At 47.4% G+C, this 24,053-nt stretch overlaps 1 protein-coding gene across 1 annotated transcript; it reads left to right on the top strand.

Annotated features, from left to right (window-relative positions):
* The first annotated feature begins 467 nt into the window (after positions 1–467).
* LOC139673672 (transmembrane protein 151B-like) lies at positions 468–23,486 on the top strand. The gene is made up of 2 exons (XM_071559449.1): positions 468–961; positions 20,170–23,486. Exons 1-2 carry the CDS (start codon positions 866–868, stop codon positions 21,598–21,600), a joined length of 1,527 nt encoding a protein of 508 aa, XP_071415550.1. The 5' UTR covers positions 468–865; the 3' UTR covers positions 21,601–23,486.
* Positions 23,487–24,053: the final 567 nt, after the last annotated feature.

Here is a 24,053-nt window from a genome sequence, read left to right as displayed (position 1 = left end):
GAGGCTGAGGCTGCAAGGAGGGTAGGATGGTGCAGGAGAAGCTGGGTGCCTCCATTTCCTGTGCAACCTACTCCTCCGGGAAAAAGGAGGTGAAAGTGGGCAGCAGGGCCGCGAAGCTGGGTCAGCCCCGGGGCTCCGTCCCACCAGCGTTGCCCTCTGCCCCCGGTGCGCGCGTCCAGCGACCAGGGAGCGGAGAGGGGCATCGCCGGGCAAGTTTGTCTGGCTCCTCTGTGCTGGAGCACTTCCCCGGGGCACCCTTCCTCCTCCGCCGCCTTCTCCTGCTCCTACTGCTGCTGCCGGGCCGCGTACCGCCGGCAGCCCGGGCAAAATGCGGGTTAGGGCAAAAGTGTGAGAAGTGCCCGAAGCTGCGCTGGGGGCAGCCGAGGCGCTGAAGATGCGCGGAGACGGGGGTGACCGGTGGCGAGGGCGCATCCCGGAGGGCGGGGCGCACTCGGGGAGCAGGCAGCGAAGCTCTCCCCGAGAAGGGGACAGGAGGGGATACCCCGGGAAGGGTAGGGGCTAGGAGGTCGTCCCCCGGGAAGGGTGAGACGCACCTCGCAGCTCCCAGCCGGCCGCAGATGCGCGTCGGGAGCCGCCGGGCGCTCGCCTGCCCACCTGGGGAGCCGGGAGCGACAGGGACACCCCCACCCCGCCTCGTCTTTCTCTCCTCCTCTCCGCCGCCTCCCTCCGTCCCTTCCTGCCCGCCTGCCTGGGATGGTGGAGGGAGTCGGGAGCACCCGGCAGGGCGGCCCTGGACGCGGGGGGCGGCTCGCCCCAGCCACGGCGCGGGACGCGGCCCACGGGGGGCTTCGCCGTCCCGGGGTCCCACAGTCCCTGCTGCCGCCACTGCTGGTGATGGCCAAGGATGTCCTCGGACGGGGAAGCCGAGGCGGCTGCTGAGAGCGGGCCGGGCAGCACCTCCGCGCCGGGGGCCGCCGCCGCCGCCGCCGTGCGGGAGGAGGTGAGCGGCGGCGGGGGCGTCCGCCCCGGGCCGGGCCGAGGGGCACCGGGAGGGGCAAAGGCAGCCCCACCGCGGGGCTGGGGTGCGGGACGGTGGGGACGTGCGGAGAAACCGGGGAGCCGCGGCGGGAGGAGGGTGCCCCGACTGGGGGTGTTTGCGACGCGGGGAGAGCCGAGGACCGCAGCCACAGCCCAGCCGGCTACCTGCAGCCGCGGTGCGCCGCGCTGCCGTGCCCTGCAGTGCCGGGGCCGCCGGCGGGACCCCCGCGGCTGCACCGAGCGCCCCGCGCCGGCGGGGCGACCGCAGCCCCGCGGTCGCAGGGTGCGGGGTTTTACCGACGGGCCCCGGCTGCCAGCCGTGCGCTGCTGCTGGGCTCCGGGCGGCGGCTGGGCCAGCGGCTCTGCACCGAAACGATGCATCGCGGGGAAACCGGGCCAGCCCAGTGCAAGTTTGGCTACATGAGCCCCGTGGCGTTTGGCCTAGGGGAGCCTACCCCCTTCTTGGGACCTGTGAAACGGTCAAGAAGACTGCAGCTTTGCGAGGCACTGGTGAAGGTGGCCAGAGGGGCATACTGAGCATTAACGGGGGCTTGTAGCCTGGGGATCTGTGTCTCTCAGGTGTTTTGGGGCAAAGCAGGAGGTTATGCCTCTCCTTTTCCCTTGGGGCCTAGGCACTCTTGTTGCCTAATCTGCAGTAAAAAACAGTGAAGAAAATACAGGTTATTACGGTTTTTTCAGATCATCTGTGAAGCGCTTGTTTTGGCCTTGCACATCATAGAGAGGGAATGATGAATGAGTCTGGGTGTTGACACAGAATTCTGAGCCACAAGGTATTGGCCAGACAGAACTGAAGGGCTATGTGACAGAAGGTGACAATGTGTGTGCAATCCTGCACACTCGGGACAGAAATGCCTGGGATTTTCTTCTATACCTAAATAGCCTGTGCTTCCAACAGTTTTGACAGGTCTGTCATTTACAATGTGTAATCCATGTGCAGATCATGAAAGTGAGTGAACTTTCTTTATAATATGGAGTTTAAAACAAAGATACACATTCCCAGGAGTGCAGAGAGCATCCTTAAAGCAGGCAGAGAAGACTGAAAGCAGAAGTGAAAGCAGCCCTGGAACATTGCTGTGTGCAGTTAGACTGCTTTTGTTAACAGGTCCCATGGTTCATCAACAGTCTCATAATCCTGTAGTCAAAATCCAGTAGCCTCAAAAAAGCCTCTGTGATGGTGCAGTATACTTAGGCTAAAACCAAACAGCAGTTTTGAAACCACTTCTAATTAAAAATGCCTTTGCAGCTTATGTTGAAAAACTATACTCCACAGGTGAAAATTAGGGTTTTCTCCTGTTCAGTGTCTTTTTAAACACCTGCGTCACAGTTCATCACGAAGAGCTGTGGCTGGATCCAGGATACAGCTGCTGTTCCAGCGGTAGAGCTCCCCAATGTAATTACGGCTCTGCAGAAGATCAATCAATGGTTAATGGTGGAAGAGATTTTGATTTTTTTGGTCTAGGACCAGGAGCTACTGAAGGCTTTCCAACATATTAAGTCCACCATAAAAACATCTAAGCCGTTTCTAGACACGAAAGCACTTGATCTCTCTGCTAAGCACATTATATCTCGCTTTGCTCATCCTGTTCTCAGTTTTTCTTCTGTTCCAGCATAAACATTTGCACATTTGAGTCCATTTCTCAAAACACCTGTAACAGTGGTATCTTAACAGTTTAGTCCTCCAATACTGATCTTTTCCTCCTGCTTTCTCCATCACTATGTGAATAGTCTTTTTGCACCTGGACCTACAGTTGCATGTAAATGCTCAGTGTTGGTATTAAATGGGCATTTCATGGGCTTCTCTGTTCAGCCTTGTCATTCATGGATTTCACTTAGATCAAATGCATGGACCTAAATGGTAACAATAACTGAAAATTGTCTTTGTTGGATAATAATATGAGATACAACCCTGAGTTATTAACAGAGACTGTGTCTGATGTCTAGGTTTTTATTTTTGAAAGAAAGACAAGTGAAGGTGCATCTTTGAAGTGGGAAGGAGCACAGCAGTTCATTTACCTGCCCTGGCCCTTGTCCTCTTCTGCCAAGGACTGCTGACTTTGCTGAATGTCAGAACAAGCCCTCAGATTAGCTGCCAGTATTCTGGTTTGGGTTTTTTTCAATTGAGATATTGATTGCTTGAGCTGGATGACCTGGAACAGGCATGCTTTTGGTATTAGTGTAGAATTTTACCATCCCGTCAACTCTCTTGGAAAGGAATCAAGACCTTTCAGGGGAGCGAATGTAAAGGATGTGTTTTTCCAAATGTTTCAACAGTTATTACTGTAGATTTGATCTCTAGACATAGTTGCCTTTCTTTTCTGAAATAGCAGAACCTGCTGCTATGTACTGCCCTGGTTAAGCAATGGTCTGGCTATTTTTCTTGCTGTTACTGTGGCAACCTACACTTACACTGAAAAGTTGATAGTGACTTCTCTGCATTTCTGCCAATTTACAACTCAATTGGGAAATGGCCTTAAATATTTAAATCTTTAAAACTTAGTTGGAAGTCAAGGTTTTGTTTTGGTTTTTCTCAGGAAAGCAAAACTGATGAGTGCAAACATCATTTATTTGCTTCCAAAGCCAAGTAATCACTGAAGAAAGCTGAAAGCAGCAGCCACTTAACATTTTGAAATATGTATGGGCATTGTCTGTACTGGCAGAGTCAAACAGCACTTGTCCATGCCTGGTTTTATCTTCTCTTTCATGTTTAAGAACTTTAATTGGGCATGATGTAATGTAATCAGTTAAGCCATTTAAATAAAAGGGAAAACCTCATGGGTCGATGTTCCTGAAGCCCATGGTCATCTCTCTGATGGAGACCTTACAGAAGAGAGAGGCCACTTAAAACTGCCTCATTTGCCTCTTACTGCCACCGGGAAATGCAACAGGAACTTGTTTGAAAAGTGCTGTTTGTGGTCACAGCAGCACTAAAAGGGTGTTAAAAGTTTAGAAAACATACATAGTGCTTGTTTTTAAGCCTACAGTTTCAGAGACTGTCAAGTCAAAAGATAGCTAGGACCTTTCTTAAGTGTGCCAAAGGAAGAGACACCCTCTACTTGAAGCATTGACTCCATTTAGTTTTCTAGCTTTTTTATCCCTTTCCCCCAACATTTATTTTATTTATCAAGGCTTATTTTATGACATTGAAAACACCAGGCATAAAGCCCTTAATAACTTTAGTTAAAGCTTTAAATTGTCCCATCTATGGGCTGAGTTGTACCCAGGTAGATGAGAGGTGGTAGAGGCAGCAAGACTGACAACCCTTTCAGATTTATCAGGCCTGCTATAGGAGCCCCTTCCTCACCAGCAAATCTCCACAGTCTTATGAACTTTACTCCCTTGCAGATCTACAGGAGCCTGTTTGCACCATCCTGCCTCTGTGGCATCCTCCTCTTCCTTTAAACTTGTCATTCCTAAGACTTTTATGATCAAGAATAACAAGCCCAGGTGCACAGGATGGAGAGAAAGGAGAGCACAGGAGCTGTGGTGGAGGTTAACAATTCCTACCACCTTTTAAGCAAAAATTGCAGAAGGACCATTGGCTGTCAATCTCCAGTGAGGGGCTGTTTCCCATGTAAACCTCCTCCTTCAAGAGCTGCACAGGCCACTCACCTAACAGGCACTTCCAGAAGAGGGCAGGAAATGTGAGGCATGATTCCCAGGGAAGCTTCGCTTTTCCTTCCCCTTAGCTGTTCCAAACCTTGTGCAAAAGGCCTGCTCAGCTAACCCCCTCAGTGATGGCTGCTGGCTAGCCTGGTGGAAGGTTGTCACCATCCCCAGTGAGTATGATTAACCAAACGGATATTTTTTTAAGCAGTGCATGATATTCCCCATCTTGTGTGAGGGTCAAACAGGACAAGCTCCTTTCTTCCCCTCTTGCCCTTGGTTTATTCCGCGGACATAAACCAAGGAGTCCTCCTCATTCCTTGTTCCAGGTGACTTCCCTTGTAGAGAGACAAAGGAAAAAGTCCATTAGGAGTGGCATCTAAGAAACTGGAAAGCCTTTTTTCATGATCCTGCAGTTCCAGGCAGTATTTGCATTGCAGATTCTGTCATAAGAATATCCATGCTGAAGCATCGCCTCTTTTTTTCTGCTTTTGTTCTTTTCGTTGTCCCACTTTATGTTCTGATTATGTGTCTGTTCTTTGTGCCCTGGAGTTGTCTGTCTTCTCCATTTCACATGAGAAACTGTCAAGGGTTTTAAAAAGGATAGGAAATGTCAAATGAATGTATCTGAGCTCTGAAGGGCAGCCTTGGCTCCACCTGTATGGGTTTCTACAGGCAGTCTTCTGTCCTCTCCAAGAAACAGTGCTCCTCACCACTGAGGCTGAGACTGAAGTGCGTTTCTCCTTCTAGCTGACTTTCCCAATCCAGCCAGCAAGGGAATTTTCTCAATGAAGCACTGGGCTGGAGCAACTGCGGAGGTCATGGAGTTCTGCCACTGGAGGGTTATAAGGACAATTTAGGTAGATAGCTCTTAAGTATATATGATGTTGCCTCATGGGAAAGGGACAGACTAGGTGACTCGGTGGTAGGGCCCCTTCAGACCTGGTTCCTAACGCTGTTCTATCAGGTGGAGAGACAGTCACCTCATAGCAGCAGAAAAGCAATGGGTTTGCACACTTTTGTGAACCCCCAAATACTCTCCTTGTTCTCCCTTTCTCACTTCTGAGACCCCAGATGATGATATCCCTCAAGAAGACGTGTGGATACCAAGGATACATGTCAATCCGTGCAAGTCATTGCAAGAAGTGAGGTAGGAGGTATCTTCTCCCTGGGAATGGAGCACTTTGTTTCCTCTCACGTGTTTCTGTGCCTTGGAAGAAAATAGCTCAAATCATTGCCAGTGACCAGGGACATGGTGGAAACAGAGAATAAAAGGATTGAAATATCCTCAAGTGGTCCATCCATAGTGAGAAGGGCTTGTTTCTAGCTATGTCTTAGCATATGGTTGTGAGTTGACACTAAAAGGAGTGACTGCTGAGCTATCATCAGTACTGTAAGGCCCTACAGTGACACTGTCATGATACTGTATTTAAGGCTGCATCTGAGTTTTCACTTAGAATAATTCTACTTTTTGGAAAAGCACAGTTAAGTAGTTAATTAGTTTTTAAGTTCTAATAATGGAAAATATAGTTCACTTTCAGACTCGAGTCATTCATTGTGCTCCTCTGCACTTAAGGCCTGTAAAGTTAAAAATAGGACATAATGAAACTTTTTGAGGTCACAGTTGCTGTAACAGCTTTATTAACTCCACAAAAGTCTAATGGGGTAACTGCATTTAAGCAGCACTGTACAGAAGAGCTGACAATGTGTTATAGTGGGGATATATGTGTTACAGCTGCAGTGGAGCCAGACAAGTCTCTGCCAACAGCAGCACACAAGGCAGGTCAGGGGTCAAGGCTACCTCCTACAGCCACCCATGTCAGCTCCTCCCTGAGCACTGGCTGCTCTGCCCACAGCCCATCTCTGCAGCCATAAAAACAAGGAAGAAATATGCCTCAAATGGGCAGGACAGATGGTGAGTGGGAAGGATGGAGGAGCCTGGCTGCACATGGCACGAGTAGCTCAGCAGCACCAGGAGGCTGGCAGCCCTCCCAGTGTGGAGTTAAGGTTGTGAAACGGTGTCTGCTGTAACTGGCAGGCTCTCTCAAGGTGCCACACATGCCACCAGGAGAGGATGAAAGGGGCTCACACCCCCATGAAATGCATGAACTTTTGGCTTCCAGGGCTTTACATGAGGTGAATGATGTACAGAGAATCCCAACTCAGATGTAGCATGGTTTCTATACAGCTGAGGTGTTGCATATCCCAGTTCAGCATTCAGCCAGCTGAGGCCTTGTTAAAGAAAGACTGATAATTCTGGGCCTCCAGCAGATGAGTGGAAACAGCCAGCTGGGGAGAGCAGGGACCAGCAAGGCAGAAGCTGACACCAAAGGGCAAAGAGCAGATCACAAAGGGTCACACTCCTGGCAAGGAAGCTAAGGGTAGGTATTTGAGGTGACTTGCAAATGTGGAGTCTGAATAACCTGACCTTACCAGGGAAGAGAGTAGGATCAGTCAGAGACTTTTGCAGGTCATGATGTGGTGAAGCACTTATGGCTGGAGGTCTTCTTCATTCCCATGTTATTGATTGCCCTTAGAAGCTGGACTGGGAATCCAGTTGATCAATGGATGAGTATGGTAACAAAAGTGTTTCAGCACACGGCATCGGCATCTTAATTTGAGTATCTTTTGCAAACCAGCATAGTGTGTGCTCGAGGACAAGAGCTAGAAGAGCCTGAACGCCCACAGGCACAAGCCATGCCATCTCCCTGACCCTGCAATGGGCAGAGGGAGTCCAGAGCATCATGGAGGTTGGGCTGGTAGCATCTGCCAGTAGTGTCCTGCTATATGAGGGTCCCTCTGAGGACCAACAAAAAGAGAACTCCCTCATGGCTGCCTGGGGCTGAAGTGGCCACCCAGAGGTGCCAGTACCTGATGGAGGAGGAGGATAGTGAGGGCATGTGCTGAAAGGATGGGGATGACAGTCTGTCTTCAGGCCTGAGATGTTCCATGGTCTTCTGCAGGGGGGCAGCTTGTTAGCAGGCCAGGGCAGGAGCTAAATCCTCTACTTCCCACCAGCTGATACTCAATGTGGCAAGATGCAACAGCTCACATGTAAATGAGGTGCCTTCGTTGCAAGTGCTGCTGCAATGCCCATGTGAAATCACTTTATAAATGCTGTTTTTTCAGTGTCTTCACGAGGTAGAAAAAGGCATGCTAGCACCATGACATGGGTCAAAGTCAAGTCAAGAAATAAAAGCCAGGTGTCCTGGCTCCCAGGATCCCTTTTAACCATTAGGTGTTTAAATGAAATTCCAGTGAAGTTTTCACCTGCTGTGCTGTCATGTTATTGCAGAACGTGTCACAGAGAGAAGCAAGGGGGAGAGAGAAGTTGCATTTATGATGAAAACTTGTTTCTCACAAGAAAATATTACCTGCTAGGTTACTACCTCATCTTAACCCCAACACCCTTATAAAAACCTGACAGTGCTGAGGTCGCAGCTGTGTTCAGCAGAGTGCAGAGGGGGAAACACACTTGCCAGATCTGATGGAGCAGCTGAAGCCTGAGCAGTGGCTGGATGTTATTGCAAGGGATGCCCAGCTCAGCAGCACGAGGCACCTGGCATGGTCACAGCTTGAACTGCAGCAGCCCAGCACCATGGGCTAGCAGTCCCTCTTCTGAAGTGTGGCTGACAGCCTCCAACTGGGAGGTCACAAAGGGAAGGCTGAGGGTTGATAGGTCAAATCACAGAGCCATGTTGTTCTGGTTTTACTAGATAAAAGGATGGCATTGTAAATAAGTGAAAATAAGAATAAAAACAAAATGTCATGGTTCTGGGCAAAGTTTCATTCCCAGTTCCCTTTTAAAGACTTCCCCAGACTTCACTGGATCTTGAATCAGTCCTAGATCATGTTTCTTCTGAGGACTTGAGAGCTGCTTCTGTATCCTCCATTTAAATCTCATGGTTCCTTTAAAGTAAGCAAAGATTAAACAGGTATTAATAATAATGAACTATTTTTCTCATTTATTAAGTCTCTAAACAGAAGCATGCAGTTATTAGGCTGCAAATAGCTGGTGTGGAACTAACACTGCTTCAGCTTCTTCCTCACAAGGCTGTCTTTCATGGTCTCCTGCTCGCCCCCCAGAGAAACTAGTCTAGGCTGTTGTCCAGGTTGGCTTCAGGTCAGTCCCTCTCTACCCATGTTGAGGCTGAGAGAAGGTCAATAAGGACACCCAAGACCTGTGGCAATGGTGAGAACACTCAGGCACAGGATGTGCTCCTCAAGGATGAGAGCATTGGTCACCCTAGGGTCCTGGAATTGGGAACAGACAAGCTTTAGTACACCACTGAACTATGGCACAAACATCCCCTGCTGCAGGCTGATCATGTGCACAGCACAGGAGAACACACGCTTGAGCACTGCCAACCTCCTCTCCCTGCTCACTCCTCGCCCACCTCTGGAGAGCTGCATCTTCTGTGTGAAGGTGAGGGAGAAGCAGGTTTTACAAGATTCCTGTTGAACCCAGTTGAGACTTTGCCAAGCCCATAGAGGCTGGCAGATAGCTACTCTACCCCACTCCTCCCCACTGCCTCCATCCCTCTTGGACTGAAGCAGTGGTAACTGGTCCCACCATCCCTCCCCCTTGGCTGGTGTCAGTTTTCCCTTCATCTCAGCAAAGCCACTGGTAACACCAGTGCACCAGTCCGGAAGTTGCACCTAGCTAATACCCGGGGGCCTGTGGCACCTTTGTGTTACCTGCAGCTTGGCCAAGAGTGCATGCAGCTGGGTCTGGTGTTCACAGGCTAGAGTACACTGGAGCTTGCTCCTGCCGAGGTGAGGACCACTGCACTCTGCAGCCACAGGACAAATGGATGGATGCATGCTGCCATCTGCCCTTTCAGGATCTCCCTGCAGTGTGGGAGCAGGGGCAGGGGCACCTGCCTGGAAACCTCCATGCAGCAGGCCTGGCTGTGGTGGGGAGCAAGTGGAAAATACCGAGTGGCACAGCTATGACTCATGTCAATCACTTGGTCTCACTAATCTGACAGTGGCTGAGGACTTTATCCCAGGAGCTTTCCTGAGGTTGTGTGATGCTTTTATCAGTTAACTGATAAGTGTTGAGGTAAGCCATGTTTTAATACCTGTAAAATTTATCCCGTGTCTGTTAGAAACCATCAATATTCAAAGCAGGGAAGTAGGCAATGTGAACTAAGTATGATGAGTACTTAAAGTGTAGAAAAAGAACTGTTATGGAGCTACTCTCTTGCTCTGAGGCAGCTTGAATCCCATTGTTTCTTTCCTGATGAACTCATACCCAGCACTGGCGCTACTGAGAAAAATCCTCTGCTCTTTGTGTTACTGAGTCAAAAGCCAGTGGCAGCAACATCAGCAATTTGGTGAAAAAGCAGTAATTTTGTTAGTGCAGCATTTTTGTGATCTTGTAAGAAGCTGCCCCTAGAATAGCTCTAATTTCTATTTTGTAAGTGGTGACCATTTTGTTGCTAGGATTCCTTGGTACTGAAAATGAAATTGCGCAGCTTTCCTGGGTGCAGCGTACGAAGTGTCACCCATGGATGTGTCCAGGGCCAAACTCTTCATGACACTCACATATGCACCCTTGTATTTTAGTGAGTGGCTTTCCCATCCTGCTGCAATGAGCACTATCTATATTGTCTGGAATCCACATGTCTTTTCTTTCTGAGATTTCCTTTATTTCTGCTTGAAAAACTCAGAAGTATCCTGCAAGAGCTGATGCTGAATCTGACATTTTAGAAGACTGCAGGCTCCTTCTGTGCCGACCTCTGCTTTCCTCGTCTTCAGATGCTGGCTAGAATTCCTGAAGGTGAATGTTGTGAAATAACACTCTGTCTTTGTTTGGTCTTTGAGGGGTGTCCTAGCATCTGAAGTTCCGGTGGATCAGCAATATTTGTGTCTTTTCATAGTTTTGACTTGTCGTGCAATAGAATCTGCTGGGGAGAGGATTTAAAGCTACCATTTTGTGTATCTTCCTACCCTGAGTTGTTCCCCCTGACAGCTCTGCTGATGGAAGGAGGAGATTAAATCTCTACAGGGATTAAAATGAGGAACCAGGCGATCCCTGCTCACCACAGGAGGGCAGTTGCCAAAGCCAGTGTCTGAGTCAGTGATGCTACAAACACGTGGAGTGCATGCAGGCTATTATTTTCAAGCCTAGTAACAGCATTTCTGCTCTGCATTGACATCATGGCCTCCGCCTGCAGGAAGTTTTCATTCTCACAGGAGTTTTGTGGCCCAGGAGCAAATGGTGCATCTGAAATATACGAGCAGCAACCAATGTGCTATGTGTTCAGGGACTGGAGGAAAATTATCTTTGATGCAAAATGGCTTTATTCTGTTGCCTTTTATCCCTTTTATTTCCCTTTCCCCCTTTGCTGTGCAGCCATGCTGAGAGCACTTGCTACTGGCTCAGCATGAGTTAGGGGTAATGGGCTTCTTGCCGTTCAAGATGGATGGCAGGAGAAATTTTGTTTCGGGTTTCCCAGGAGGGGATTGATGAGATGACTGTTGTAATATCTCCCTTTTCCCTCACCAGGCCTTATTACTGATACCCCATGCAGTGCCCAGATTGTGTCACATGGTGGAGGAGCACTTCTACTCACCATTACACCAATGTCTGGTTTAGCATAGCCCTTCAGGCTCCTTCCTCAGTGTACTAATTAGTCTCTAACCTAGGAGTTCATTTGGCCCTGGAAAGCAGTAAGAGGTTGTAGACTGACACTTGTGCAGTTGTCTTCTCTCTGGCTGCCCCAAACACTGGGATTGCCTCAGGAACTGGAAGATGATGGCTGCACCCACATCTGTTGTGGCTGCTTTGGAACAGTGGTTAGAAATCTCATTCTCCTTGCATCATCCCTGTTCACTGCAGAAATGGTGAAGCCTTTCTCAGCACCAGAGGCTGGTCATGGTGTCAGGGCTCATCTCAGTTATGATTCACAGCACAGCCTAGGGCTTCTCTAGCAAGTACTCAGTGATCCTCTCTGTGTTATGTCCTGCCATGTCCAGCAGGAGGTGGAACATTAGCCACTGCTCTGACCTGACCAAGATGGAGGAGTCTCTCATCATTAGAAAGAAGATTCTGCTTTCATACAGGCAGGTCACCAGGTGCCAAAGTGTATGACTTGTGGTTATTGATTATTCCTTCCCCTTAGTCACAAGCATAAATGCACAGAGACAAATTCATTTATGACTGGTTTTAATTTATCCACCATTTTTTCTTCATTCTTCCCTAATTTTATCTGTTCATCCAGTCTTCTGTTAGTGTTTCTCCCACTCTTTTTTCCCTGTGGACAGGAAGATTATTCTTGCTAAGTAAAAGAAGTAAAAAATAAAAATATAAGGTTGACTGCTTACATGAGTAATCCTAAGTTGCAGGGTTGTCTTCCTGTTGAAGACAGTTAAAGACACCCCATAGCCCCAAAGCCAAGTCTTGGCAGAGAGCAGGAGCATGCTGTGATGCCGCAGTCTTGCTTGAGGCACAGTTGCAGCATCAGCCCTGCAGCATCCTGTCACCTCCCTGCAAATCCCTGGTCCAATTTAGCACAGCCTTAACCCACCCCCCAGGCTGTGGAGAGGAGATAGAGGCATAGATCTGGTTTTTGGAGAAGTTCCCAGCAGAGAGAAAGCAGCCATTCAGGAGTAGCTGCCTTCCAGGTCATAGATGGCCTGGGGGCACTGCTGGCTTATACAGTGCTTTGGTGCTGTCAAAATCAGTGCTTCCTCCATTGATCCTCACCCAGATCCTTTCTCTGAGCCTAATTCCCTCCTGCCCGTGCCCAGGCTGGCTGGTCTCTGTCCTGACCTGCCAGTGCCCTGCCTCAGCACTGGCATTTGGAGCGTGTCTTGGCTATCTTTTTCCCTCCTCCCAATTCTTCTCACCTTCCATGTTTCACCCTCACTTCTCTATTTCCATTCAGGCCATGTCTTTGCTACTCCCTGTTTTCTCTCATTCTTTTATTTTAGACATAATAGCATTTTGCTTCAGCAAAATTGCAGGTATTGAGGTCAGCCACCAAGGACAAACACACATAGGGTTTAAAAGGACAGAAAATGCTTTTGGCATGATTTCCCCAATTAATGCTTTTGAAATTGGGGAACACAGATATGTCTTTAAACCAGACACAAATAGTCAGACTTGGGGCCCAAACTGTCCACAAAACAAACAGAATAAATTCATGCAGTGGCAGCTTGTTTTCTGCTTATACAGCTCATGCTGAAGTTTTGAAGGAGTCTGAAGAAGGCTGACAGAAGAGGGAAAAGTCATTTTGTCAATAGAAAGCTATGGAGAAATAGCAAGGAAAAGGCAAAATTATAGACCAAATTTTTAAAGAATAGGACTCCAAAATATTTTGGTGCACATCCTTTGGACATCCCAGACAATTTTCCCCACTTCTATTAGTGTCAGTTTGGCAACTTTCAGAGCAAATTTATTTTGCCAAAATCAGGAGGGCACAAAACAAGAAGTTTGCCATTGTCGCCATAACCATTTGCATACTGAAAGCAGTACTGAGGCAGCTAGAAAAAGAGGTGTTTCAAGCCCACACTGATACACAGGTACTTTTGGAGTAAAATACAGCTACTGATGAAGAGCAGACAGGAACAGCAAGCTAGGTGATAATGTGCCCTACTGAAGCTTTGAGATGACTTTTCTTAGTATTGTATGCAGAACTGCATGTGCAATTATGCCTGGCAGTGAGCACAGGAAGTGTGAGGAGCACCTCAGTGTCCACATTACACTTACAGCCTGGTTTTTATGATTGACACTTAGCTTTGTGAAAACAGTTGTCTTGTATAAGTTAATGAGGTATTTAGCCATTAGACTGGCAGAGTTGTGGAGGAATAATTACCAGATCTGACACTATCCACTGGAATTAAGCATAAAATTACTGCTGGTAACATTTACAGTTGGCATAAACATTAGCAGGCAGGTCTGTAATGAAAAGACAAGCACAGTTCTCCTTAGGGTTCTGCTTCATTTGATAATTTAGTTATTGAATCCAAAGCCAAATCTGAAGATACACATTTCAGAGTGGAGAATGCAGCCAACCCTTTAGCTGTGCTCAGAAACAGTGACTCAAAAAATACCTGGGAGCCAAGTGAGTGAGTCGTTGAACATGAACTCCTGGGATGTTGCTAGGCAGAAATCTACTAGTGAAAGTCTTGGAGATAGTAAAAAGGGGGATTGAGTGGAAATGGAAGGTGGTTTTATGTTTTGGTGTGATGCCAGTGAAATAAGTGCTGAAGTCCAGTATTTACTTGCAGGGTACAGACTTAAGAAGGACCTCAAAGTGCTGAAGAGAGAGAAGAGCACCAAAAAGAGCTAGAGCAGTGAAGTGAAGGACTGGAAGACCTTGGCTCATATAAATTGTCAAAAAGAAGGCTGAGAGATGTCAGAGTGGAGAAGTATCTTCAGAGAGAGAAGGCAGTCATATGAAAGGTGTCTTTCATTACTTGGACAATGGGCCTCCTCATTCCATGAAGGGGGGCTGAAGTGAGACAAAATTACAATGGCAATAACATTTCATCACCAGAACAAATTACAAAGGGGATTGGACCGTCTTCATTTCTTTCAGGCTACTGGTTAAAGCAGAGTGTCTTTAAAGAAGATGAGCTTTTACTAGGCACTAGTATTTGGGCTGTACATAGAATGGTAGTGTGAAATTCTATTGCCTGTGAGATACAAAATCTATGGAGAGAAGTTGCAGTATCTCCCAGTCTTAAAGTGTAAATGCAATTTGGGTTGTAATATAAGCTGAACCTTCCTGACACAGCATAACCTCTCAAAGTTAGTAGGAGAAATTTCTGTGACTACTTCTAAGTGCTAAAGAACTGTCTGGCTGTTTATTCTATCATAAGGATCCCTGCCACAGGGCTAGTGGGTGAGTCCTGCTATCAGGCATGTCTGTATCCAGACGTCAGCAAAAGCAGTGGGCCAGCACTGGTAAAACAGAGGCACCAGAGTTTCAAGTTAGGCACTCAAAAACCTGGGCTGGTTGGATCAGTCTGGGCTTCACTGATTGTAGCAGTGTGGCACTTCCTCCTCCTGCTAAGAAAGCAGCTCCTTTGGAAGAATTGGGATAGCCAGGCAACTTCAACTTGGACCTTGGGGAATTAATTCATTCTTATGTACTAGTCAAAAGAGAGGGGATCTAGAGTCACAAGCACAATTTGCTTTTCCACAAACATGTTACTCTGGTTCTCTAGCGTCAGTGTCACATTTCAAACACACCTTTTAAGGAAAAATCAGGGTTTGAGGGAAAGTAGTTTTTTTCATTCTTAGCCACCCCCAATGCAGTCACTTGCAGGCTCACATAGGATGGTTATCAGCTACAACTTTCCTACCAGTGTCTTAAATCTGGTCACTTGTGAGGAGTCAAGTGATGGGTCAGAGAGCCAAAACCCTGGGCACCAGCCCTTTGCTCTTGCCACCAGAGCACACTTGGCTCCAGATGCTAAGCAAGGGACATGCTATGCTGTGCAGTCCACCTCCTCTCTCCTTCCACCCCTTTACAGTAATCAAGATTAACAGCCCAAATCTGCATGCTCCTAAAACACAGAGCACGTTTGAATTATTTTAATTGCGGTTGCTGCAGCCAGAACCTGGTCTGGATGCTGTTGAGCCAGGAGGAGCAGTGGGTGGGTGTGCCCGTGCAAGGGAGGCTCCAGTCAGCCCTTGCATACCTGCTTTTGATCTTGGGAATCTGCCATCCCAGGGCGTCTTTGAAGGCAATTGCCCTTTCAGCCACTGCCTGGATGTTTTATCATTTGCAAACAAAGTTTCTGAAAGGAGAAAGAATTGAAATGTTGCCAGCCTGGAAACTCCTGTCTGCTACAGGTGTCAGTTGAAATTCTGGTTCTCCATTGGCAATTAGGGCTTTCCAGACTATTTTCCAGCAACTGCAGCAACAAATTAAATAGCATCTATCATTTAGTGTCTCATAACACTCCACACCACCAGACAGCAAACAGACAATGGGAGGATATGGAGATGACTTCATTTTTTGTGGTACACTAGTCCTTTGCTTTGCCTGAGCTTTCTGGAAATGGTGGGCCAAAAATCCCAAAGCAAATGCAGAACAGCACTGTGGGACTGACTGACTGCCTGGGGCCAGGGACAGCTTAGGGCAGGGCTAACATAAACCTTGTCCCTCTCCACAAGACTCACAGCACAGGTACCCACAGCCCTCCCCATACATGCCACCTCTTACTCATGGCATTTTCCTCATTCATGCTGAGATCTACTAGAGAATTTGGAAAATATTTTTTGGTTATTGTTTTTCAGTGTGAACCTACACCTTCTTTTATACTTGATTTGATGTCGAAATTATACAAAATATCTCCGGTGGCTTAAGTCAGGTGCTGCTTGTCCCTTCTAATCTATGTCAGACTGAGGCCTAGCTAAAACTAAAGTCAAAACTTCCACACTCATTTAATCTGCCCAGATGTTCCTCAGGTCAATGGTGGAAGCAAAGCCCAAAGGAAAGCCGCCTGCAGTCAGGAGATGAAGGATACTTCTATTGATCTGGGTTAGGGACCCAAATTGCAATTCCTAGCTTATGAACAAAGTGCCTGGTGAGTAAGCCTCCATATATTCTAGTCTCTGTTTGGCTCTGGCTTTCTGTCAGGCTCTCTGTCTTTGCTTACTTCAATTATGTTTCTCTATTAAGATTTTTCAGGAGTTATGCTTTTATTCCACATCAAAACAACACAGATCCCACAGCATTCCTCAAAGGACGCAACTCCCGCTCCCTGGCTGGCCCAAGTTATCATGGAAATTACTAGTTTCCTTAAGCAGTTATTGTACTCATCCAGAAATACAAGCTTGCCCTCTTTTGATGTGCAGCACTATGCACGGAAAGGAGAGAATTCCATGTAGTACCACAAATGTCATTCTTGCAAGGAGATGGTGTGTTAATAAAGTCTGAGAGCCACTAGTTTACCATATTAGTGAATTTGTTATGCAGAGAGAGACGAAAAGATATATTCCTTATTAGATTTTTGAATGTCTGATGCGATGCCTTTATTGCAATTATGTTCTATTTCATGTTTTTCTTACCAGCACTCTAGTAGTGTTTCTAATAGTGTAATTGTGTTAGATAATTATTTCAGCAAAGGGAATCAGAAATCAGAGCATACAGGACAGATGAATGTGTTCAGAACTTGAAGTCTGCATGACAGCTGTGGGGGTAGACCCTGGAAGAGAGATCCTTTTATAACCCAGGACCTGCAGAGAGTGACATTTTATTCAGAACAACAGGAATTATATGGTGGGTCAGAAAAGCCAGGAGAAAAAAAATGATGTGTTTACCAAAGAGTTTTGAACATGAAGACCCTGCTGGACTGGACTGATAGGTGTGTGAATTAGATGTGGCAGTGGGCTCTATGTTCGCATGTCTTCACTAATGCAAAGAGGAGAGAAGCTGCCTTTTTTACAGGCTGCTGTGAAAATAGTGGGGAAAACCTGGGTTGGGCTGATACAGCCCTTTCAGTGCAGTGGGTCGAAGACCATTTTTGAAGTGCCTCCAGAAGATGCATGCAGAAATGTCATCTTGGACCTGCAAGCCTCTGAGCTACTGCCAACCCAGCTGAATGCTGCACCAGGACTGGTGAAACCAGAGCTATCTCATCCCCCAGAGGTGAGATGGCATTTCACAGAGATAAGCACATTAGGAGGCATTTGCCCACTCTGATATAGCCACTGATTGCCCTAACCAGCAGGGCTGGTTGAATCACCTCTTGGGCAGAAGCCAACCTGTGGGTTGTAGGTTGGACCACAGAGAATTTGTTAGTCAAGAAAAGTGAGATAAAGGGACAGTGGGATTTCAGTGCCTTTGGCAAATGGTGCTTTAACTGATGTGGGACAGCCTTCTCACATGGCTGTGCCCAGGGACAGGCTGACAGCACTTCCAAGTCACAGAAAAACATGGGGTTTGTGGAGCTGCATGGACTACTTAAGCACTCACATTAAAACTGACTGCTGGGCATTTTTTGCTAGGTCCACTGGCATTCTTCACAGTATTAACCACAAGTGATTTTACATGAGAGGTACCTGGGAAAGCCTGAATGTGAACATGAAGTAATGTATTAGAATATTACCCAGCTGTTTTCTTCTGCATAATCTCAGTGCCTGGAGTAGAGAGATGTTTAGCATTTTCTTCATCTCAGAAGGGAAACAAAAGGGCAGAGCATCGCAATTCTTAATTACAGTCCATGTTCTTCAATCACTATTCCACTTTAAAACTCTTAATTCCATGTCAAAAATAAAAAACTAGTAATTTCCATTGGATTTCCCACAAGTCAGGAGAGCCTGGGGCTCTGACATGGAGTCCATTGTACAGCTGGGGCAGAGGCCTACATTGGAGCAGTAACTACGCTGAGACTGAGCAGTGGGCATTTGACAGGAGTTTTAAGAGTTGAAACTCTTATAACCACATGTAGACTCAGGGTTTCGCTCCCAAAACTTCTATAGTTATTTTTCAGCTGATGTAGGGACTGCCTGAAGCAACGTTGTGGATTTCTTCAAGGTTTGCTTGCAAAAGGCTAATGGAAAAACAACCTTATTCTCACCCGTACTAAGGTCTTTCCACTGCTCTACCTACAGAAGTTAAGAAGCTTGTACTTTATAAACCACTTCATTTTTTTACACCCATTTCAGCTGCTGTAAAGAGAATACAGCAGCCAGAATGCAGCCCAGAATAATTATTATTTATTCAGACATGTGCACACATAAAAGAAGTTTTGGAATTAAAATTGAAATTCTTGACAGATTTCTTCTGGATGCATCAGGAAGAATCAGGGGCCAGATTCTGCCCTAAGTCCCTGCAGATGAATACTGATGTAGCTCCCTAAAATCAATAAAATTACTCGGCACTTACACAGCATCGGATTAAAAGCTATGAAATCAAAACCAAACCCCATGAAATCCAGTTTTGCAGTGTTGTAAAACCCTATATAGTTACTTAGAATTGCTTTTCTCTCTCAGAAAAAAAAAGCAGCAGCATTAAATCTGATTCTACAGCCCTGCAAGGTTAGATGCCAAAGCTTCCATCTCATTCAGAGGACAGCAAACTCTTCTTTCTAGTGGTGCTGTGCTATTATTTCATGAATCATAAGATGCTGCTCCTTAAATTCCTTGCTGGTTCAAGATCACTTACTGAATCCTAACTGCTGTAGGTCCAAGATAAGCTTTACTAGGGGAGAAATTTTTCTGTGGAGAAAAAAGAGAGGACATTTCCTGAACCTAGCATCTGTTGGCATCTATGGAGCAGTTTGATGCATTGGAGGTGGCCCCTTGGGAGAAGGAGTAACTGTGTGTTTCTATTTTTGCATGAAATCAGGCTCGGCAGAGGGCATGATGATGCATAAGTATCAGTGTGTATCTGTTTTCTCACTGTCATTTCCTCATTTAGGGGAGAGGCAGAGGATGGCAGTAACAAAATGGACTCAGACAGCCCTCCTCATTACCTGCTAGGGCATCAGGGGGTCTCTCTTCATGCACTTTCTACAGACAGGCAGCTGCCAGCCAGTGAAGTAACTCATGCTGCTGCTGCTCTTTGCTGGGAGATAGCTCCATTTCCGTTAGCTGCCTGGCTCGATCTGGCATTTTTCACTATAGCTGAATATTGCATGACAATGCAACTGATTCACTGCACCATGGCTGGGATAAGAACTGCAATCACACTGTCTCAGGGGACAAAGTGGGAGTACAAGAGTGCAAACTCTGGCTCTACTCCCAATTCGACTTTAGGAACTCAAAAGAGAGGGATGTGCTGTTTTAAATATTCATGCATACACTCTTAGCTCCAACCCTTAATCTTGTAGATATTTAGGTCAGAGCTGGTCTTCTAATGAGCCCGAAGCTATGCTGCATTGTGCTGTAATCTTGACAATTTTTTCAACTAAATGTGTTTCAATCTAGTCATTTTCCTGATGGCTCACCTCCAAGAAAATGGTGTCGATCATTTGGTAGGTTTCAGGGCTGGGTGTGAGTCAGCTCTGAGTCAGGCAGCAGCTCTAGCTCCATGAAGTGCTGGTTTGCCCGTGCTGTCACTATGTGTGGGGCTGCAGCCGTGCAACAGACAGTGCTCTTGAGCCTCCTCAACAGCAGCATATGGGAACTCAGGCACTGGGCACTCACAAAGCAGCGGGGCAAGTCCAAACCCACACTTTTGGCTGTTCACTTGCTGTGAAACCCTCTTGACCTCAGAAGATGGCAAGGTGCATAAATGATGCTGTCCCCAGGCAAGGGAGAAGGAGATCAGGACCTATCTTGCCCCCTGAGTGGGGTGCAGGCACAGTGAGTCACTGCCACACAAACAACCTTCCTTCCCAGACCCATGAGCAAGGAAGGAGCTTTGTCCAGAACCCTCTGTCCCTAGCAGGGTGTTTCTGTTTATGTTCACATTTATATTAAGTAGGGTGGTGTCTCAGTCCTCAGGCAGTGTAGAGCAAAGCCAGACTGGGTCTTACAGACAAGAGACACTGTGGGTGTTGTGCAAAGCAGCTTGACTGACAGATTCCTCGCTCTCTTTTATCTTTCTCTCCTTTTGCACGGCGGTGTGATTGAAGCAACGCCCTATGAAACAGTCACTGAGTGCTTGCATGTGCCGAGAGTCCCACTGGAAATGCCTCCTCCTCTCCATCCTCATGTATGGCTGCCTAGGTGCAGTAGCCTGGTGTCAGCTGGCCCGAGTCACCAAGCTCAGCTTCGATAGCTCCTTCAAGGGCAAGTCCATGATCTACCATGACAGCCCGTGCTCAGATGGCTATGTCTATATCCCATTGGCCTTCCTCTCTATGCTGTATGTGGTGTACCTGGTGGAGTGCTGGCACTGCCATGTCAAGAGAGAGCTGCAGTACAAAGCAGACGTGGACAGTGTCTATGAATGCATCAACCGCATGCAGCAAGCAACTCCGTGCATCTGGTGGAAGGCCATCAGCTACCACTTTGTACGGCGAACCCGGCAGGTGACCCGCTACCGCAACGGGGATGCCTACACCACCACACAGGTCTACCATGAGAGGGTCAACACACATGTGGCTGAAGCTGAATTTGACTACTCTCACTGTGGGTACAAGGACATCTCCAAGGAGCTCCTAGGCCTGGAGAGTTATACAGCCACCAAGCTGAGGTTCACCAAGTGCTTCAGCTTTGCCAACATTGAGTCTGAAAACTCTTACCTGACTCAGAGAGCTCACTTCTTCACAGAAATTGAGGGGCTGGATGACTACATGGAGGTGAGGGAAGGCATGCAGCTCAAAAATGTGGATTTTAAAGAGCTTATGATGGCCTATGGAGATCCAGATCACCTCCCGTGGTATGTGTCCCACTATGCTTTCTGGGTGGCAGCTATCCTGATGATCTCATGGCCGCTCAGGGTGCTCATAGAGTATCGGACTGCTTATGTCCACTACCATGTGGAGAAGCTTCTAGGCCTGGAGTATACAGCACCCACCACAGCAGAGGAGCCCTTGTACCGGTACCGCATGCCCCGAGACACCACACAGGACAGCACCGAGCTGGAGTGGCACATCTGCACCAACCGGCAGCTGATCCCTAGCTACTCAGAGGCCATGCTCATGGACCTGGCCAACTCCCCAGCCTACAACAGCTACACAGTGTGTCGGTACGGCGAGGTGGCCCACGGCTGCGAACGCTGCAACCATACCTCCAGCACCTCCTCCATCTTCTCACGCCATGCTTTCCACAGCTGCAGTGGCAATTCCCGCCTCTCGCTAAACACTAGCCGCTTCTCCCTCTGCCGCATCCATGGCTCCCACAGGACGGGCCTTTGGAGGAGCCGCAGCAGCAGCATTGCAGACCGGGCCTGCCAGGATGAGCAGTGCTGCTCCTACTCCAGCCAGCTGGCTGTCAATGAGAGCCCTCCAACCTACCACGATGCCCGATTCTTCCCCGTCCTGATTGTGCACAGGCCGGAGGGGCAGGACAGGCAACATTTCTATGTCAGGCGTTCCTCCTGTCTAGAAACCTCTCTGTGAGAGATCTCCATGGTTACTTGGCTCCTTTGTCCCAGAACAGGGATTGCAGAGGTGCCACCAATGGAGAGCCTGCAACCATCAGTTTCCACACCAGGTCAGCAGATTGAGCTTCAGCTCTTCCCCCTGCCATTGCAAGAGGATGTAATCACTCTGACCAACAGCTAACCTCATTTCCAGGAGCTTCTTCCCCTCTGGCTGCTCTCCCTAGTCTTCTGTTCCGATTCCTCTCGTTCTTTCACTCCTCACCCTTTCTCTGCTCCTCAGTTCCCTGCATCTCCTCCCATCCCTCCCTCAGTCTTTTTTTATGTTTCAGTCACATTTGACTGCTGTGGCTGCTGGAGGATTTTTAAAGCCTGTGCTTTGCCAATACATTTGCCCTCTTGGATGCATCGCAAGGTAAGAAACTCAAATAGAGCAAGGCACAAGGCATGCAGCCAGCCAGAGTCAAGTCAGAAGGAGAATTCAGATCTGCAGGTGCTGAGTCACCTCCTGCAAACCCCAAACAAGGTGCTTTTTTATTATTATGTTTTCCCAAAACTTTTTTCTCCACTTCTGTCATTCTTTCTCTCCTGTCTTCATGTTCTCTTCCTTTCACTTTACCCTCATCTTTTTTTTTTCAATTCTCTCCTTTCTGCTTTCCAGTTTTTCTGGGGCTTTGTCAGTGAGGATATATTTAATGGTGTAACTGGGCAAAAGGAAGGTTGTCATGGCACAAATGTCACTGGCTGCTCACATAGCCACAAATTATTAGACCCCTGAGAAGTGCTGAGGGCTTTGTTTCAGGAGCAACAACATACACCAATCAAGGAAAACGCCCTTCGCTCACCTTGCCCTGCCTGGTCTGCAACAGAGGCACTGCTGTGTTTCCAGCTGTAGTTAACCTTGTCCAGCTCCACCCTTGTTAGCAATTGTTGAGACCCATAATATAGATCAGTGCCCTGTTAGTGCCACTATTTTTAGGACTGTAGGTCTGTGGTTGTTTCATTCCTACCTCTAGCTCAGCACAGCACTGGCTTGACAAAGGGAGAGAGACTGGAGAGGGAAAGGTAAATATGGTATTAACCCTCCCACACAGAGTCTGGAGCTGTTAGGAAGCTCTTCCACCCACAATGTCTATTACAGCAGTTGTAGGACTGCTCTACATTATCTTTCACCTTTCTGTATGCCCTGGGGAGGGCTTTTGGCCCATAACCCACTGCCACCTTTGCAGTGGAGATGCAGTGACATGCCAGCCTCAGGCAGGGAGTACAGCTGGGAGCCAGCCCCACTGGCCACTCCTGCTTGGAGCTCCAGGCGCTTCCCACAAGGCTTCCCCTGGATCCGGTGTAGCAGCCTCTGGAATTAGTCCCAGCCATTCCAAATCCAGAAGGTGTCTGGTCCTGACAGAGAACACACTGCACACACTGCACTCTTGGCTGTGAGATGCCCTCCTGACCTGGCTGGAGACCTTCCGAGAGCCAGCGACTGATCCAAGAAGCTTGTGGCCACACTGCTGACTCACCAGGGACCTGACACCTTCCAAACCTCCATGCCATGAGGGGTAGTCATATGCTGAGCAAGGTCCATACCATTTTGTCTCATTTAGCTGGTGGAGATTATTGTCCACTCTGATTCACAGGAGAATGCAATACAATTGCAATACAGTCACTTTCAAATACAAAGTGTTGTGTCACCCTACCTTACAATTAGGTAAGGAACTGAGACCCCAGAGAGACTAGCAACAAGTGCTTCCTCCCAAGTCTGTTCTGTGTGTATCAACATGCAATATGAGATTTGTAAAGTCATACTAGTATGTGTAGATTATATGTAACTGCATACTTATATAGTGATTTCTTATGGCATTGACTGTTGCACCATGTTAAATACATTTTGTTTTGGTTTGATGACTCAGTTTTGATGTGCTGTGTTTTTTCAACTCCAGAAATGGAAACATTGGCAATACCTGGCTAACCAGATGCAAATGATGGAACTATCAGAAAGGTTGTTTAAATTCCTATGAGTTGATTTTTTTAAATGCAAATACTTCATGTGTGATTTTTGTGATATTTTCATTCTGACAGCTTGACATTTATCACAAAAGATAGATAACACATACGATGTGCTAGTTTATCATCTCTAAAAAAATAGCCAACCCAGACACGTAAAGAAACCAAGTCTGGACTTGGGATAATGATTATGGTTGGGCTGAGGCCAAACTGGATATCATTGAAATGTAGAGAAAAATCCAAATTTAGACCCACCATCCAGTGACCCAGTCCCTAGTCCCCCATCTATACCATGCCACCTGCCACCTCCAGGCAGAGCTGGGAGAGTTTGGGAATCAGGAAAGGATCAGGCCTGAACTCAAAGCTCAGACTCATACCTAACACACTTGCATTCTGAAGAGGGAGTCAATGCAAGTCTTTAATGTTTTCTGTCCTTATGTTCGTTCACTCAGTAAGTTAAAACCAGCA

The sequence above is a fragment of the Pithys albifrons genome, chromosome 6, assembly GCF_047495875.1.
Source record: "Pithys albifrons albifrons isolate INPA30051 chromosome 6, PitAlb_v1, whole genome shotgun sequence".
Taxonomy (NCBI): domain Eukaryota; kingdom Metazoa; phylum Chordata; class Aves; order Passeriformes; family Thamnophilidae; genus Pithys; species Pithys albifrons.
Note: the sequence above shows the minus strand (reverse complement) of the source record. Positions and strands in the feature narration are given on the sequence as shown.

Bases quoted from the DNA above. Each gene is read 5' to 3' on its own strand.
- LOC139673672 (XM_071559449.1), top strand. From the start codon at position 866: ATGTCCTCGGACGGGGAAGCCGAGGCGGCTGCTGAGAGCGGGCCGGGC. The intron at 962-20,169 runs GTGAGCGGCGGC...GTGTGATTGAAG, and splicing joins CCGCCGCCGTGCGGGAGGAG to CAACGCCCTATGAAACAGTC.